Here is a 15159-nt window from a genome sequence, read left to right on the forward strand (position 1 = left end):
CACCTGGAAGCGGAACAAGCAGGGTCCGAAATGGGCCAAGACGGTGACCAGATGAAGACGAGGATTGTCCCATAGAAAAGTTGAATAGCGTCCAACTCCGAATGCAAGCTGTATCCGTGTGTAAATATTTATTATTTTATTATTTTGAATTAGAGATAAAATTATAACCGGTTAGAAAATTAGTTGCAGCAGGGTATAAATAGGTGCCTCGCAAAGCTTATAAAACAACACAACAATCATCAATACAGATGTACTTTTTCACGTACTTTACTTTCAAGTCGGCGACTTCGCCAAACCCTTTTTCTTTTCACAAGTTCATGCGAGTTGGCAGGACTACATCAACACGACCCCCGGCCAATTTGTAAGTTCCGCGTATCAAGTAATATCTAAGCTTTAATTTCGGGCGCATTGCTGTTGTTTCGTTTAGATTTATTCACCAGTTATCGATATTTACTAGAATTATAGGTTTTACCTGTTATTTTAGTTTTTGTCACCAGTTATCCAGCTTGAGACACAAACTGTCAGCTTTTATCAATATTTTTCTTATTATCCTATAGCCGATTAGATCTGTTCCCAGTATTGCTTCTGTAGCATTGCGTAGGTTACTCTAGTAGTTTCTTTTATAATTGCTACATGATCATCAGCTGTTTTGTAGCCGGTCATCTCTACAGTAATTCGGCCGATTCGCTGATACATCCTTTGAAATAGATTGGAACTTCAACCGATCGAAACCTTGGAATTTAACACTTTTCTTTCCTTGTCAATCAACAGGTCAGATTGACTGGCACGCCGCGCGAACCGCACCAGGGCGATAACCCGAACAGGAGCTAAGCAGATTCTTCCGGGTCGTGTGTGTGACACAAAAGCCAGAGTCGTCATCCGATTTTTGGCGTCGACAACTGGAGGCTCTGAAGAAACAACTACACGACATTGGAAACACTAAAGGTGGCAAGTGGCTCAAGGAGCTACACAATATCCTCTTGGGGCTTCGCACCCAGCCGTGCAAACCTACAGGGTATTCACCCTACTTCTTGGTCTATGGATTAGAAGCCGTCCTCCCCGATGATGTCATGTGGAAATCCCCAGTGAGCAGTACGAGGATGGGGCAGCAGAAGAAACAAGGCGTTTAGACTTAGACAACCTCGAAGAAGCTCACTGTGCAGCACTCATCCAGTCAACAAGATACCTTGAAGGAATTTGCCGCTATCATGATCGCAACGTCAAAGAATGTTCGTTCAACGTAGGCAATATGGTCCTCAAGCATATTCAAGACACCAAGGGGCTGCACAAGCTAAATTTGCTGTGGGAAAGTCCTTTCATCGGCTCCAAGGTCACTGGACCTAGGTCATACAAGCTTCAAACACTCTCAGTTGAAGAAGTCAACAACTCCTAGAACATCAAGCACTTGTGTCGATTCTACCCATAGTTTACATGTTTATGTAAATTGGCCATTGGCCTCAGTTGTACAATTACAATTCAACAAAGCAGAGTTATTTTTTGTTGTAAAATGACTAGTCTTTGCCTAAATGCGGCTTTCAAAAGTGAAGTTCGCTAAGCTATTCAGCTCTTTTGGGTACTATCGCCTAATTCGCGACTTGTATTCACAAGTCTGCACACAGATATTCTTGAGTTATTCAACTCATTGGACAAAATTGTCCATGTGTGGCTTGTCCAAACAAGTCTTCTTTTCGGGTTATTCAACTCATTTTGATAACTGCAACTTGCACAAAAGCAAGCCTGCACATAAAATTCCCGAGCTAGTCAGCTCATTGGACAAGTTTGTCCATTGACAGTCTTCGCAGACAAGAAGTCATCAGCAAACTTGGGAGATACCTACACTACCTGAGTTCTCACCTAGACGAGCCTATCTAGTCACAACTTGTGATAACAAGTCTGTAGTCCAAGGTCTTCGGAGCACAACACCCAAACAACCCAGAGAGGCTGCTAAGGTAGGCTCCAATTCATGAAGTCCTGAAGAGTCTACTCGCCTAAAGAGTCTAACTACCCAGATACCTGAGTACTTGCACTCTGCAAAAAGGGGTCACATCCTAAGAGTACTCTACATCGCGTATCTGAAGAGGTTCACAAGAGTAGCCTTGTGCGCAGACACTCTCAACTACCACACGAGCAATTATTAGGTTCGTTCCAGAGGTGCACTAAACCAAAGAGTTCAAGTAACTCAACAAGCACTAGATATTGCGAGAAGACTTCAAATACTTTACATTTCATTTTCATGACATGTTTATATTACAATAACATAGTGTTTTTACATGATAAACTACTCAAGGTCTATCTGACTGGCTACCTCCTTAGCAATGGGAGCCATCTCTTGCAGGTACTGTTAGAATTGCTCATCAGTGCAATCTTTGGCAATCCCCTCTGCCATAGGAGCCAAGTTGGCTTGTGGGTACAAGAACTTTACTATGGACAACAATTGCTTTGAGACGTTCTCTGCCATCTTTTGGATATAGCCAGTGACCTTCATAGGTACTTTCTTGAGTATCTCCGCCAAAGGATGGGGCTCAACGATTTGTTCTGGGGGCTCCTCCATGTCGGTGATAAGCTGAGCAGCTTCTGTCAGCTCCTTTTAGAGCAAGCTTGGTTGCCACCAACTCATCCTCTTTATTCTCTTTGGTGAGCTCTACAAGAACAAAAGAAAGGAGCAAGTTAGTATCATCAAGTACAAATCAGTACTTGAAGACCAATGGAAGATGGTAGATTACCTCCCACTCGTTGATTCAACATCTTATTACGCTTTCAGAGGTGGTCTTTCTCCTCCATGGTTCTTTGCACAAGGTTTTTGTGCTCAGCAGCTTGGCCATTGTACTTCATAAGTAACCAGGAGGAGTACTGCCGCTCCTTGTCTAGCTCCTGTTCCAGCACTTGAGCCCGCATAATGGTGTCTCCTTAACCTTTGATCAGCTTTGACTTCTCGCAGGAGTGCTCGATCAGTTTCTACAAAACAAAGCAAGTACTCATGTATGTAGCAAGTACCAATTTCAAGTCAAAGACTAAGGCAGAAGTGAAACTTACCTCTGTAACTCGCCTACACGGCGATGCATCTCCATGACCGTGGCCTCCATTTGAATGGTAGTCAGAGGGTTAGCTAGTAGCTGGATCTTCTCCAGGTCCAACCCAGGAGCAATCCAAGTTTCTTCATGCTCCTCGTGCTCTTTGGCATTCGGTGCACCAAGAGGAACCAGGGCTCGGCTAGTTGACGGACAAGCTTCTGAAGTTAAGAGGGAGGCCACACTGCGACTAGTCAATGGCCTCGCCTTGGACGACGGGATGATAGCCAGTGTTGGCAGCGCACTGGCGGCATCGACTTCAGCCTCTGGCACGGGGACTACAAGTGTAGCCTCGACTCCAATAGTAGTCCCCACTGCTATCTCGGTCTCCGCCTCCGGCTCAGGGGCTACCAGAGTCGACGCCACGGTGGAAGTAGTCACTGCCATGGGCTTGGCCATCGGCAGCTTGGGGGCTGGCACTACACCGACATTAAGCGATGCTATAATGTCATGCATAAGGGCTGCGACAAGGGATACTGCACTTGGTGCTACTTCTTGCACCGGCTGCTCCTATGGCCGCGGAATTGAAGGCGCCGGGATGATTTCTTAGGCTAAGTAGCTACTACCATCATCTGCGGACTTTGAGCTCGAGCCTCAAATTTCCATGCAGGTGGATCTCCTGAAAAAAGACAAGTGTCAGAAACATGCCACACGGCAACATCAAGTTACAAACAGTAATCGGATACTTACTTGGTGGACCTCTTTATCTTTATGATGGGTCCGACCCCAAGACGCAGGGACATGACGGTGGGCGATGGCTTCTTCGGCGCGGCTTGCCAGATCGTAGCTAGATCCTTGCTAGCCTTAGTTGTTGTCTCCGCTCTTTGGGTAGTCTATGCCGGGACTGGTTTGCCCCTAATGGCAGAAGACTCCTCATCACCTCCCAAGTTGATAATTGCCGGCAGCTCCTACTGTGCGATTTCAGTAGTCATCTTTTCCACCTCTATCTCCTCCTCGACTACCTGCAAGTCGTCCATGTCAGAATCAAGTTAGGCATGGCAGAAAGGAAAACAACTCACATGTACTCGATCTTCAGGAACTTGTCCTTCCTCGAAAGTGATTATCGAAGGTGGCACTTCATCGATGGATGACTTCTTCACCACCTGCTTGGCAGCGCTGGTGCGCGTCTTCTTCGGGGGTGGTGCCAATTCGACTTCCAAATCATCCTTAGCTTCACGTTTGGACGTCCCAAAAGATGACCTCGACTTGTCTAAAAGATGGGGCTTGATGACAAATTTCTCAGCAGCTTCGGAGTTAGATCTATTGAAGGAGGACCAATCCTCTGATTCCTCTTCCTTTTCCTCCTCCTCCTCCTCGATCACCTTTTGTACAACTGCAAGGGCCTGTACACGCGAAGCGGCGTCATCCGAGCCAGGTAGAAGAGGGATGGAGCAATACAAGAGAAGTTCTTCCAGCAAACAGAAGACAAGTCAACAACTTGACAAGTACTCAAGGGATGCAGGCCATGGTTACTTACTTGGTTCGGCGAGTTGGTGGCGTAGTGTTCTCGCATGATTGACCAGATCCTCCTGACGTGCTTGAAGAAGTGTTTCAGCCGTGCCATTACCTCATCCATGGACAAGTCTTCTAACATCATCTGAGATGGGTCGTCGGGACCCGAGTAGTCGTACCGCCATGTGCAACACAACTACAGGGGTTGGACTCACCTTCTCATGAAGCTGAAGGCCATGCTGATTCTGGTCAAACCCTTCCTCTTGAGCACGGCAATCTTCTCCAGTAGCTCTGGCAGCTGAAAGCTATCGATTGTTCCAGACTGGTCGGTGGCTAGTCACTTTGGGAAGATGGGGCTCATGGTTTCGAATATAGAACCATGTTTCTTCCAGCTTGAATAGGAGTCTATCAATTTGTACTCCAAGTACAGGGTTTTCCACTTGTTCCCGCAGCTAGATTCCAGCCCCCTTCCCCCTTGACTACTTCGGTGTGGTCCATTCTGGGCTGGGGCTCAACTATAAAGAATTTCCTAAAGAGTTGGAGTGTGGCTAGATTCCTAGGAAACCCTCGCACAAGTGCACGAAAATGGTGATGTGCAAGATTGCATTGGGGTTGAGGTGGACTAATTCCAGATTGTAATACCTCAACAACCCTTAGAAGACACTACAAAAAATCTGGGCTTTTATAACAAACTGAAAGTGTCATGGAAAGTATAGAATTTGTCACAAAATAAATGGTATGATGAAAAACTACCGTCATGAAGGTCATCATATATCGACCATCGCTATATGTACCTACGATAATATGAAAACCGTCACAAAATGTGATGACCTTTTGTGACAGTTTTGTTGTGTCGGCATATATTGTTGTCATTTAATGACGACTTTAACTGTCGCATATTGGTTGGTCAACTCGTCACCTAATACACCAATTGTCACAATGAATACCCTAGACAACTTATTGTGACGATACGGTAATGTCATATATAATTATGCAGATTTTGTCACATTTTCATTGTGTCTTGTTATGTAAGGTAGTTAGAGACATCTTGAGATGTCTCTAGGTCGTCATAAATTTTCCTTTCATTCAATTGCGAACGTGGCTCAAATATATGTATCAATTCAATGACCAATGTCACACAGATCTTTCTAGCATTCTCATCACTGCTCATAAAGCATAAACATTTTAGCCAAGCCATCATCCACATACATTCTAAAGCATAAGACACAGTGCTTGCAGGTTCAAACACATCACACTAGTTCCAAGTTCCATCACATAGGTTCAAATGGTTCCATCACACAGGTTCAAACATACAAACAGATGCAAATAAGTTCGACATAGGTTCTGACAACACAGTGCACAAAGTTCCAACAACAGAGAAAGTTTGGTGTTCTAGCAAGGTAGCAAAAGCCTAGGCAAAGGCATCATCAATAGAAACTGCATTCAGACCTACCTCAATCTTTCTGAAGTTTCACAGCTCGCAGCAGTGCATTAGTCTCTTCAAACTTGGTATGCATCCCCTTCACTTCTTCTTGGGTCTGGCACAACAAATTTTGGTTTTCTTCAAGTGCTGCTTGGTTGGCTTCAAGTGAGGCCTGCAGAGCAAGAAGTTGTGCTTCCAATTGTTCCTGCTTCCTAGCAGCTTCCTCTCTTTCTGCTTGAAGTGTTGCCTCAAAGTGATCTTGCAGTCGTGCTTCTGCGGTTGTCGATGTAGACCGGGCAGTCTTCGACACTCGAGCGACACCAATGTTTGGAAGGAAGGTGGATGAATGGCTGATCTGGCTCAGACTGTCAGCAACAATCTTGGAGGGAGACTTTTGTGCTTCTCCTTCTTCTGGTTCTCTTTCCTTCTCTGCAACCATATGTTCCTACATAGAATGAATCCACTTAACAAGGCCATACAATAGTGTTCAACCACGTATTTACTTGAGTAAAGTACATGTATCCAATAATTATGTAACTTACATATATCTCATTTGCAAGAAGAGTACGACCATGTTGCGGACTATTCATACATTCCCCAAAGAAATCAACAGGATCTAGATCTGTGTTGTTGTACTTAGGCCTCTACAGCATGCATAAAATTTGGATTACAATGATATCCATGAAGGTAAAGAGAGGGCTGGACAAACATGGGATATAGGATTAGCCATAAATTGTTTTTACATGTCAACATCAAGATGCCAAAATATGTATGGACTACAGATCATACAAGAGTCTGCCTCCAGATTTTTGATGCCAACAACAAATGCAATCACTGTGGCATAGTCAACTAATTACTACTATGCTTTGCCAATCAACATTCACACGTATTTCATTCCCAGTTGGCCATCAACATAAAAAAATATTGCGTATCAATGCAACCTGGATAGATCAAGGAAAACAACACAGAAAAGCACATACTGACATGTCAAGAAAACCTGGAGGCAGATCAAGAAAAAACCTGGAATACACATTTGGGTGCAAGAACTATTTAATGGTACACATATTGGATCCAACCAAACATCAGGCAATCAGGTTTGTCTCCATAACATTTCACATTTGGGTGCAAGAACTAATTAATGGCACATAGTTCCTTATAATTGGAACGCACAGAAAGCAATAGTATCCGTACCAGGTTGTATCGATGAGCAATACAGGACCTAGATCCAGTCCTTTGGTGAAGCTGCACTTGGGCTCGGTTTACTTTATTCTTAGCACATTTCTCCTGCACCACAAATGCAATACATAGGTTTCATTCAGATGCACAGTTTGCATTGCATATTAACAAAACCAGATAATGCAGGATGCACCTCATTCTTTGGGTCACACCAGTACTCAACCAGCTGGATCCATTCATATTTCTCCATTTTAGGTGGAGGTTCGTTGGCCAACAATTGTTCTCTTGTCAGTGATACGTCGAAGTACTTCCTTTTTAGGTGATACCTCTGCTGCCTTACTCCCCTCTTAATGATATCAGTGCATGCAGCTTTGCTTGGTCCCTCATTCCTAACATCCACATCCAACCTTGACTGAAGCCACACAAATGAATTATTATACACAATTTTCACATGGGAGTATTGTAATGCATGAAAATATTTGGAAGAATGAAATAGCTATCTCACCGCCACTTTCCTAAGCACTTTTGATACTTCTGCCTGCCTCTGCTCATTATCATATTCTTTCCAAGATGTGTAGATAGGCAGGTTGTCTCTAAGGGCAACACCACATTCTGATGCCAGCTTCGCTGCTTGAAGTGGGACCTCAGATCTTTTCTTCCCTTCAGCCACCTCGATAGCCAACTTCTTTCCTCTACTAATCATCTTCTCTAAGCCATGACCCATGGTTTTCTTGCGCACATTCTTTGGGGGTGCTGCATTGGCAAATAATAATAGAAATGTTTTATTATAGCAGTAGCAATTGTAGATATTGAATGGAGAAACTAATGCTTGGAAACACATATTGTTTACCTGGAACTAAGTCATGGACTGGTTCTCCTTCAGTTGTATGACCCTCTGAATTAGCAGCATCAAATTGCTCTGCTGACTCATTGATGCCATTGCTTTGCCTAGAGCTTTGTGCACCTGGCGAGTTGCCCCTAGGAACTGTTTGGTTACCACTGTTTGTGGGATTAGTTTGCTGAGATAGGTTAGCAGAGGGTCTAGTAGCACTAGGCACTGTGTTTGTAGTTTTTGTGGTATGGCTGGCGCTTGTAGTGAGATGGCCTTGCAAATGGCTGCTACTGGAAATGGCATTTGTATTAGAGTTGGCTTTCAAATTGTTCTTAGTAGGCAAGTTCTGTCTTGGCCTAGGTGGTGGACGGCCTGCATTGGTCCTAGTGTTTTCACCAGGCAAAGACATGGCTGCACTGGCCCTAGTGAATCTGGTTGGGTTGGCAGCCGCCATTGTTGCCGCCTTTTGCTCCTTCTGTTGAGTGCAAGTTCCTAGAACCATTGGTCTTACGTGGCAAGAGAAACATGCATCTTATAAATTAAGAAGAAGACAATACATTAATTAACTACAATGAAGTATTTTCAATGACCTTGTCAGTCTTGTTGTATTCACTGAAATATATGTTTCAAATAGACGGCAATAGATTAATTAATTAATTGGACACATATGTAAACTTATAAATTGGCGTAGTAATCCATCTCACCTTAGTATTGAGGTCCTCATCATAATCATCATCACTGTGAGATTGGTTATCAATGTCAGAGGATGGATCATATTCAATGTCAGAGTCTGGTTTGTCAAACACTAGTCTCTTCCTTTTGCCCTCTTTCCCTTTTGAAAAAATAGCTCTAACAGTCTGTTCTAACACTTCAATACCGAAAGACTTAAAAACATCCTGAGCCTTCTTTACATTCTCATCCCTTTCTTGCTCATACTTGGTAACTGGCATTTCTTTTAATGCTTACTACGATGAAACACAGAAAGAGTAGAAACTGGATTAAGTTTCTGTTAAGAAGTTCAAGAAAGAACTAACAGATCAGTAATTGCAATGGAAGTTAGTGGTGGATTCAAACATAGAAGGTTAGATTTACTTTAGATCAGGCCGGATGTGTTGAACTTTGGAGAAGGTGAACCCTCGTCACCTTCGTCAAAGCTAGTAGTGTGGCAGCGGGATGGGCAGATTCGGCCACCAGCGGGGGTGTGGCGACATGATGGGTGGCTCCGGCCTCCGACGTTGGTGTGGTGGCAGGATGGGCGGCTCCGGCCACCGATGCAGGTGTGGCGGTGTGATGGGCAAGTGGCGGTGCTACGTTGAGGGGAGGGAGGAGGAGGCCATGGTCTGCGGGGATTTTTCCCCTTTGTCTAACCGGCCAAGAGGTGTATTTTTCCCTACTTGAGCGGGAGGCGTGGTGGATCCCATGTGCCGGTGAGAGAATCAACATGGGAGTGAGAGAGTGCCAATTTTTGGTCTGGCATGGTGGGTCTGCTATGTTGGTGGCAGAGCCTGCGTTGGCCAATTTTTGGTCTTGGCGCGGTGAGTCCACCATGTCAGAGATAGTATTAGTAGAATTAGGAATTCAAATATATTTTTGGGGTAATAAATGATTTCGAATGAAAAATATGTCAGAAACAAAGTTTTATAACGCATCGAGATGTACCACTTTGATTTTGGTCATTTTTTCAGATGACTTTGTTTGGACAGTTCGAATTTTGAATTTCAAAATATTAAAACTTCGAACAAAATTTTTGGGTACTAACTAATTTCAAATGAAAAAGCCATGAAAATAAAAGTTGTACAACTCATCAATATCTACACCTTTTATTTTGGTCATTTGTTCATCCCACAAAGTCATGGTAACATTGTTCACAAATTTTACGTAGCTCTCTTATAGTTTATCTACAACTTTTATTTTAGTCATTTGTTCATCCGACAAAGTCATGGTAACATTGTACGTATCTCTTTTATAGTTTATGAATATAAGAGAGATACATAAAATTTGTGAGCAATGTTACCATGACTTTGTCGGATGAACAAATGACCAAAATAAAAGTTGTAGATATTGATGAGTTGTACAACTTTTATTTTCATGACTTTTTCAGCTGAAATCATTTCGAGTTTCAAAATCTGGTTTGAAGTTGTCATTTTTTGAATTCAATTTTTGAATTCAAACTTTGTCACATCAAAAGATGACCAAAATCAACATAATAAATTGATAGATCATGATTTTATAAAAATCTAGAAAAAAAGCATCACATATAGAGTTAGTCTGTGGGAGAAATACTAGTTACAAGTTTTTGCCGGAGAATAAAAAGAGAAACCACTCTTGCACAATGAATTCATTACACGAGAGGCTAATGAGTATGCAGGACCCACATGTCATTCAAATGTTGGACCCACATGGCAGTCAAGGCAGATAAGCTTGATGTGGCTAAGAAGCAGAGACCACAAGTTGGCCACACACGCTCTGGCCGGCCACATCTCGGCCACTTTGAGCTAGCCTCACCACCTGCAGCTAGCCTTGCCGGTGACGCCACCTGCTGCCTCGCCCCCCCACCTTGAGCTGCTTCGCCGCCCCACCCCCCACCTTGAGCTGCCTCGCCACCCCCCCTCCACCTGCAAGGTCAGGTGGCCCTCCCTATCAGCTCGCTCAGAAGCAAGGTCACGCACGCCATCATTTGTTGCAGAGGAGATCTACACATCGCCATAGTTCTTCCCCTTTGGATTTGTTATTATATTACTACGCCATTAGTAGAATTGAAGGATAGAAGCTCGATTTGTAACTTTTGACACCTAATTTTTCCCAGGTCGAGATGGATAGAAGCTGGATGTATAACAGTGGGCCATTTAGTGATCCCTATCTACATTGAACAATTCATGAAACATGTTATGAGTAGATTTAGTGCAGATGAGGAAATCAGTTGCCCATGCGCCAATGCCTGAATCATAAACAATTAAGTCAAGATGCGGTAGAGGAGCATATCCACATCAATGGTATTTCTAGATGCTATACTAGGTGGATTCACCATGGAGAGGAAGATAATGATGATGGACAAACTGATGGCACAATCGCTGTTGGTACTGAAGGTATATCATGGGATGGAAATGACCAGCCTCCAATTGATGATGAAGGACAAGCTAAAGATGTCATAGAAGACAGTGCACGGGGAGTTCAGGGGTTGATTCAAGATTTGTACACCGTAGCAAGCCATGGCTTCAGTGGTAACTTGTATCAAGAAATCATGGAAGATGCAAAGCGTGAACTTTATCCAGGTTGCACCGAGGAGTCTAGGTTGACTTTCATTATTAAACTGCTGCATATAAAGGTGTACAATACGATGACAAATTCTGGGTTCAATGCATTCCTTGAGTTGCTTTCAACATCGTTGAAGAATGTTACCGGCCTCCCTAAATCCTATAATGAAACTAAATCTCTACTTCGGAAACTTGGTTTTGGTTATGTTGCTATTCATGTGTGCAAATATGATTGTGCCTTATTCTGGAAGGACCATGAAAATGATGATCATTGCCTAGTTTGTGGTGAATCCAGATGGAAAGTGAATAAGGAGGGTAGAAAGAAAGTTCCTCACAAGGTGCTGCATTACTTTCCAATAATTCCATGCCTTCAAAGGCTTTTTATCTCAAAGCAGCGGGCACAGTATGCAAGATGGCACAAGGATAGGAGGGTACCAATTGAAAATGAAATGAGACATCCTATTGATGGAGAAACTTGGAAAGAATTTGATGATACTTTCAAGTCTTTTGCAGATGATCCCCGCAGTTTGAGGTTAGCCATTGCTACTGATGGATTTAACCCATTTGGTCAGATGACCAATTCATATAGCATTTAGCCAGTGATAGTGATTCCATACAATTTTCCACCATGGATGTGTATGGACCAATCCAATTATATGCTTGCTTTAATTATTCCAGGCAAAAAATCACCAAGCAAAGATTTCCATGTGTTCATGTAGCCTTTGATAGCAGACATGCTTACCCTTTGGGAGGGTGTCTCTACTTATGATGCATATGAAGGCAAAGATTTCAGTATGCATGCAGCGATTCTATGGGGAATCAATGACTACCCTGCATTAGGCACCATGTCAGGCAGAACCACTAGGGGTTACTTCGCATGTGTGCACTGTGATGAGAATCCATGCTCCGAATGTCTGAGAAAAAAAATTGGGTTCATAGGCCATAGACGTTTCCTCCCAAACGACCATCCCTAGAGGAAAAACTGATCTTTCAATGGCCACCATGAAAATAGAGAGCAACCAAGGAAGTTTAGTGCAGATGAGGTTCTGGCAAGGTTGGATGAAGTTTCCTATGTTCCAGGCAAGAATCCTAATAAGTAGAAAACAAGAAAACGATGCTGTAATGGAGAACCAGTATGGCATCTCAAGGTTAGCTTGTATGATTTTCCATATTGGTCAAAATTGAAGCTACAGTACAACCTAGATGTTATGCACATAGAGAAAAATATATGTGAAAATATTTTTTCAACTCTACTTAATATTCCGAAGAAGACAAACGACACAGTTGCTACTAGACTAGATTTGGAAGATAGAGGTATAAGAAAAGAGCTTCATTTGCTGGAAGAAGTTGGTAATTCATCCACAAAGCCCAATGCTTGTTATGTTCTAACGCCAGAATTAGAGAAGAAGTTCTTGCAGTTTGTTAGAAATGTTAAATTTTTAGATGGCTATGCCTCTAATATATCAAGATGTGTCAATATGGAGGGAGGAACAATGCATGGGATGAAAACACATGACTGTCATATACTGCTACAGCGTATTTTACCAGCTGGCCTTCACGGGTTGGTGCGCAAAGATGTATATGAAGTAATTGCTGAATTGGGTAGGTTTTTTTAGACAACTTTGCTCGAAAACTCTAAAGGTTGATGCACTACACCAGATGAAGAAAGATATTGTAATTATCCTTTGCAAACTAGAGAAAATTTATGCTCCTGCATTCTTTGATGTTATGGTTCACCTAGCAATACACTTACCTGACGAGGCACTCCTTAGGGGACCGGTTTAGTATGGATGGATGTATCATATTGAGAGAAGATTGGGCACCTTTAAGCGTTTCATCCACAATGAAGCAAGACCTGAAGGATCTATTGTAGAGGCATACTTGCCTATACTCGTATGACCCAATGCTCAACATATTTCAATGAAATTATTACTAAGTTCACTAGGCCTGAAAGAAACTTAGATGGAGCATAGAACATCTTACCCAATGATTACTCTATTTTTCGTCATGGTATTAACCTGTTGGGTGCTTCAAAACTTCATTACCAAGATAATGACTATGACTCTTGGTTTGTTTTAAATAATTGTGAAGAGGTTGATGAATACAAAGAGTGAGTAATTGTTGTCATTTCATTTCTGCCAACATTATTCAATACTAGTGTCACAATAAACTAATTAACTTCTTCCTTTCCAGCATGTATAGGGCAGAATTGGAACAACAATAGGTCAACAATATTGAAAAAATAATGTCAACCCAATTCGCTGCATGGTTCGAGAAACATGTGCGTGCAACTTTTACATCCTGGCTGAATCATTTAGTGTAGAATAAATTTTCAACCTCACCAATTCTCTGTGTTTTCCTGCAGCTTACCAAATTGAAATACGAAAGCACAACAAATGTTGATGAAGACCTGTACTCACTCGCATGTCGGCCGGATAGGCATGTGCGATCATACACAACCTGTATAATTAATGGGGTACGGTACCACACTATGGCTTGTGAGGCACACAGGAAAACACAAAACTCCAGCATCAAGACTGTAGGTACTCACAATGATGACAATATTGACTTCTATGGGACAATCACAGACATTATTGAGTTGAATTACACTAAGAACAGCAAAGGAGATAGATTTGTTATCTTATTACGGTGTGAATGGTACAATCTTGAGGGAAGGACATACCAGATGAAAGATGATGGTTACTTCAAGAGCATTAACATCGAAGGCTGATGGTATAAGAATGATCCTTTCCTTCTAGCCATAGAAGCTTCACAAGTATTTTTCTTGGAAGATACAAAGTTTGGTCCATGTTGGTTAGTGGTACAAGAATCTGGCCACCGACATATATTTGATGTTGAAGAGTCCGACAGAAAACAACCGATCCATGAACAAGTACAGATGAGATGTCAGGAGGTATACCAAGAGGACAATACTTTGTAGGAGATTGTACATGGGAGACATTTATCCTGATATGGATTTGTTGCACATGGATAATCAATCAGTTAGCCCTATTAGTGCAGACCTTGTCAAGACCATCCGTTGACATTAACAAACACCTCAACGTAATGAAATAGATAGCGAAGATGAAGATGAAACCTTCCTTGAGTACCATAGTCAAAACGAAGCAAGTATATCAGAAAACGATAGTGAAGATGACTAACCTTTGCATTTCTGGAGCTATTTGTGAACCATGAACTTCTATTAGTGATTCTGTTGTATCTGAATTATGCTACTAAAGTTTGTATCTAAATTATGAAATTGTATGCCTTGTTGGAGGTGGTATTTGTGAGCCAAGACCTTGTATGCAATGATTCTGTTTCAATGGAAACTTGATTTATGAATTTTGTTCTATGCACATGCAACCTATTGGAAGTTACATACAGGCTATATGCTGACAAAATGTCATGGATATATGCTGCCCAGAATTCATTGAGATGATATAAATTCTAGGTTTTTATGACCTGACAATGTCATGGAAATTACAGGGTCTGTCATGTATATATATGCTGGATGTGCCAAAATTTCATCACACACAGGTTACACATCAATGCAAAAGGGATGATTAATTCCAACATACATCTAAAAGGTGCATATTTTATCACACAGACAAGTTACATGTCCATGCACACAAGAGATGTCCAACAACACAAAGGCACATATTTCATACCAACTGCAAATACATCCTGCTTAGCAGGTTCAATACAACATGTCCTACTTCATCATCATAGCCAAAAGCATATCAAATGTGGCCAACATATCCAACTTACTTCACAACATGTCCTACTTCATCATCATTGCCTGCTTCAACACTATAGTTACAACCAAAAGGATGGCCAACACCAGGAATGTTACATTTAGACAACCACACACATGACAAATGCACTTCCCATGCCTTCCCTGTTCTTGCCAACCATTTCCTTCACCTTGTTCAGATTCTGCTCTAAGCTATCAAT

General features: G+C 42.2%; 2 protein-coding genes across 2 annotated transcripts; one reads left to right on the forward strand and one right to left on the reverse strand.

Moving 5' to 3' along the window:
* Nucleotides 1-5753: 5753 nt before the first annotated feature.
* Nucleotides 5754-7282, reverse strand: LOC111258462. The gene is made up of 3 exons (XM_022829735.1): nucleotides 7135-7282; nucleotides 6486-6587; nucleotides 5754-6388 (listed from the first exon to the last, which is right to left on the reverse strand). The coding sequence occupies exons 2-3, from the start codon at nucleotides 6531-6533 to the stop codon at nucleotides 5975-5977; spliced, it is 462 nt and encodes a 153-aa protein (XP_022685470.1). The 5' UTR covers nucleotides 6534-6587; nucleotides 7135-7282; the 3' UTR covers nucleotides 5754-5974.
* A 3595-nt stretch (nucleotides 7283-10877) lies between these two features.
* LOC105915157 lies at nucleotides 10878-11801 on the forward strand. Its single transcript, XM_012849047.1, has one exon. The coding sequence runs from the start codon at nucleotides 10878-10880 to the stop codon at nucleotides 11799-11801; it is 924 nt and encodes a 307-aa protein (XP_012704501.1).
* Nucleotides 11802-15159: the final 3358 nt, after the last annotated feature.

The sequence above is a fragment of the Setaria italica genome, chromosome IX, assembly GCF_000263155.2.
Source record: "Setaria italica strain Yugu1 chromosome IX, Setaria_italica_v2.0, whole genome shotgun sequence".
Classification (NCBI taxonomy): Eukaryota; Viridiplantae; Streptophyta; class Magnoliopsida; order Poales; family Poaceae; genus Setaria; species Setaria italica.

Bases quoted from the DNA above. Each gene is read 5' to 3' on its own strand.
- LOC111258462 (XM_022829735.1), bottom strand. From the start codon at position 6,533: ATGAATAGTCCGCAACATGGTCGTACTCTTCTTGCAAATGAGATATAT. The intron at 6,389-6,485 runs GTAAGTTACATA...CATTCTATGTAG, and splicing joins TTCTTGCAAATGAGATATAT to GAACATATGGTTGCAGAGAA.
- LOC105915157 (XM_012849047.1), top strand. From the start codon at position 10,878: ATGCGCCAATGCCTGAATCATAAACAATTAAGTCAAGATGCGGTAGAG.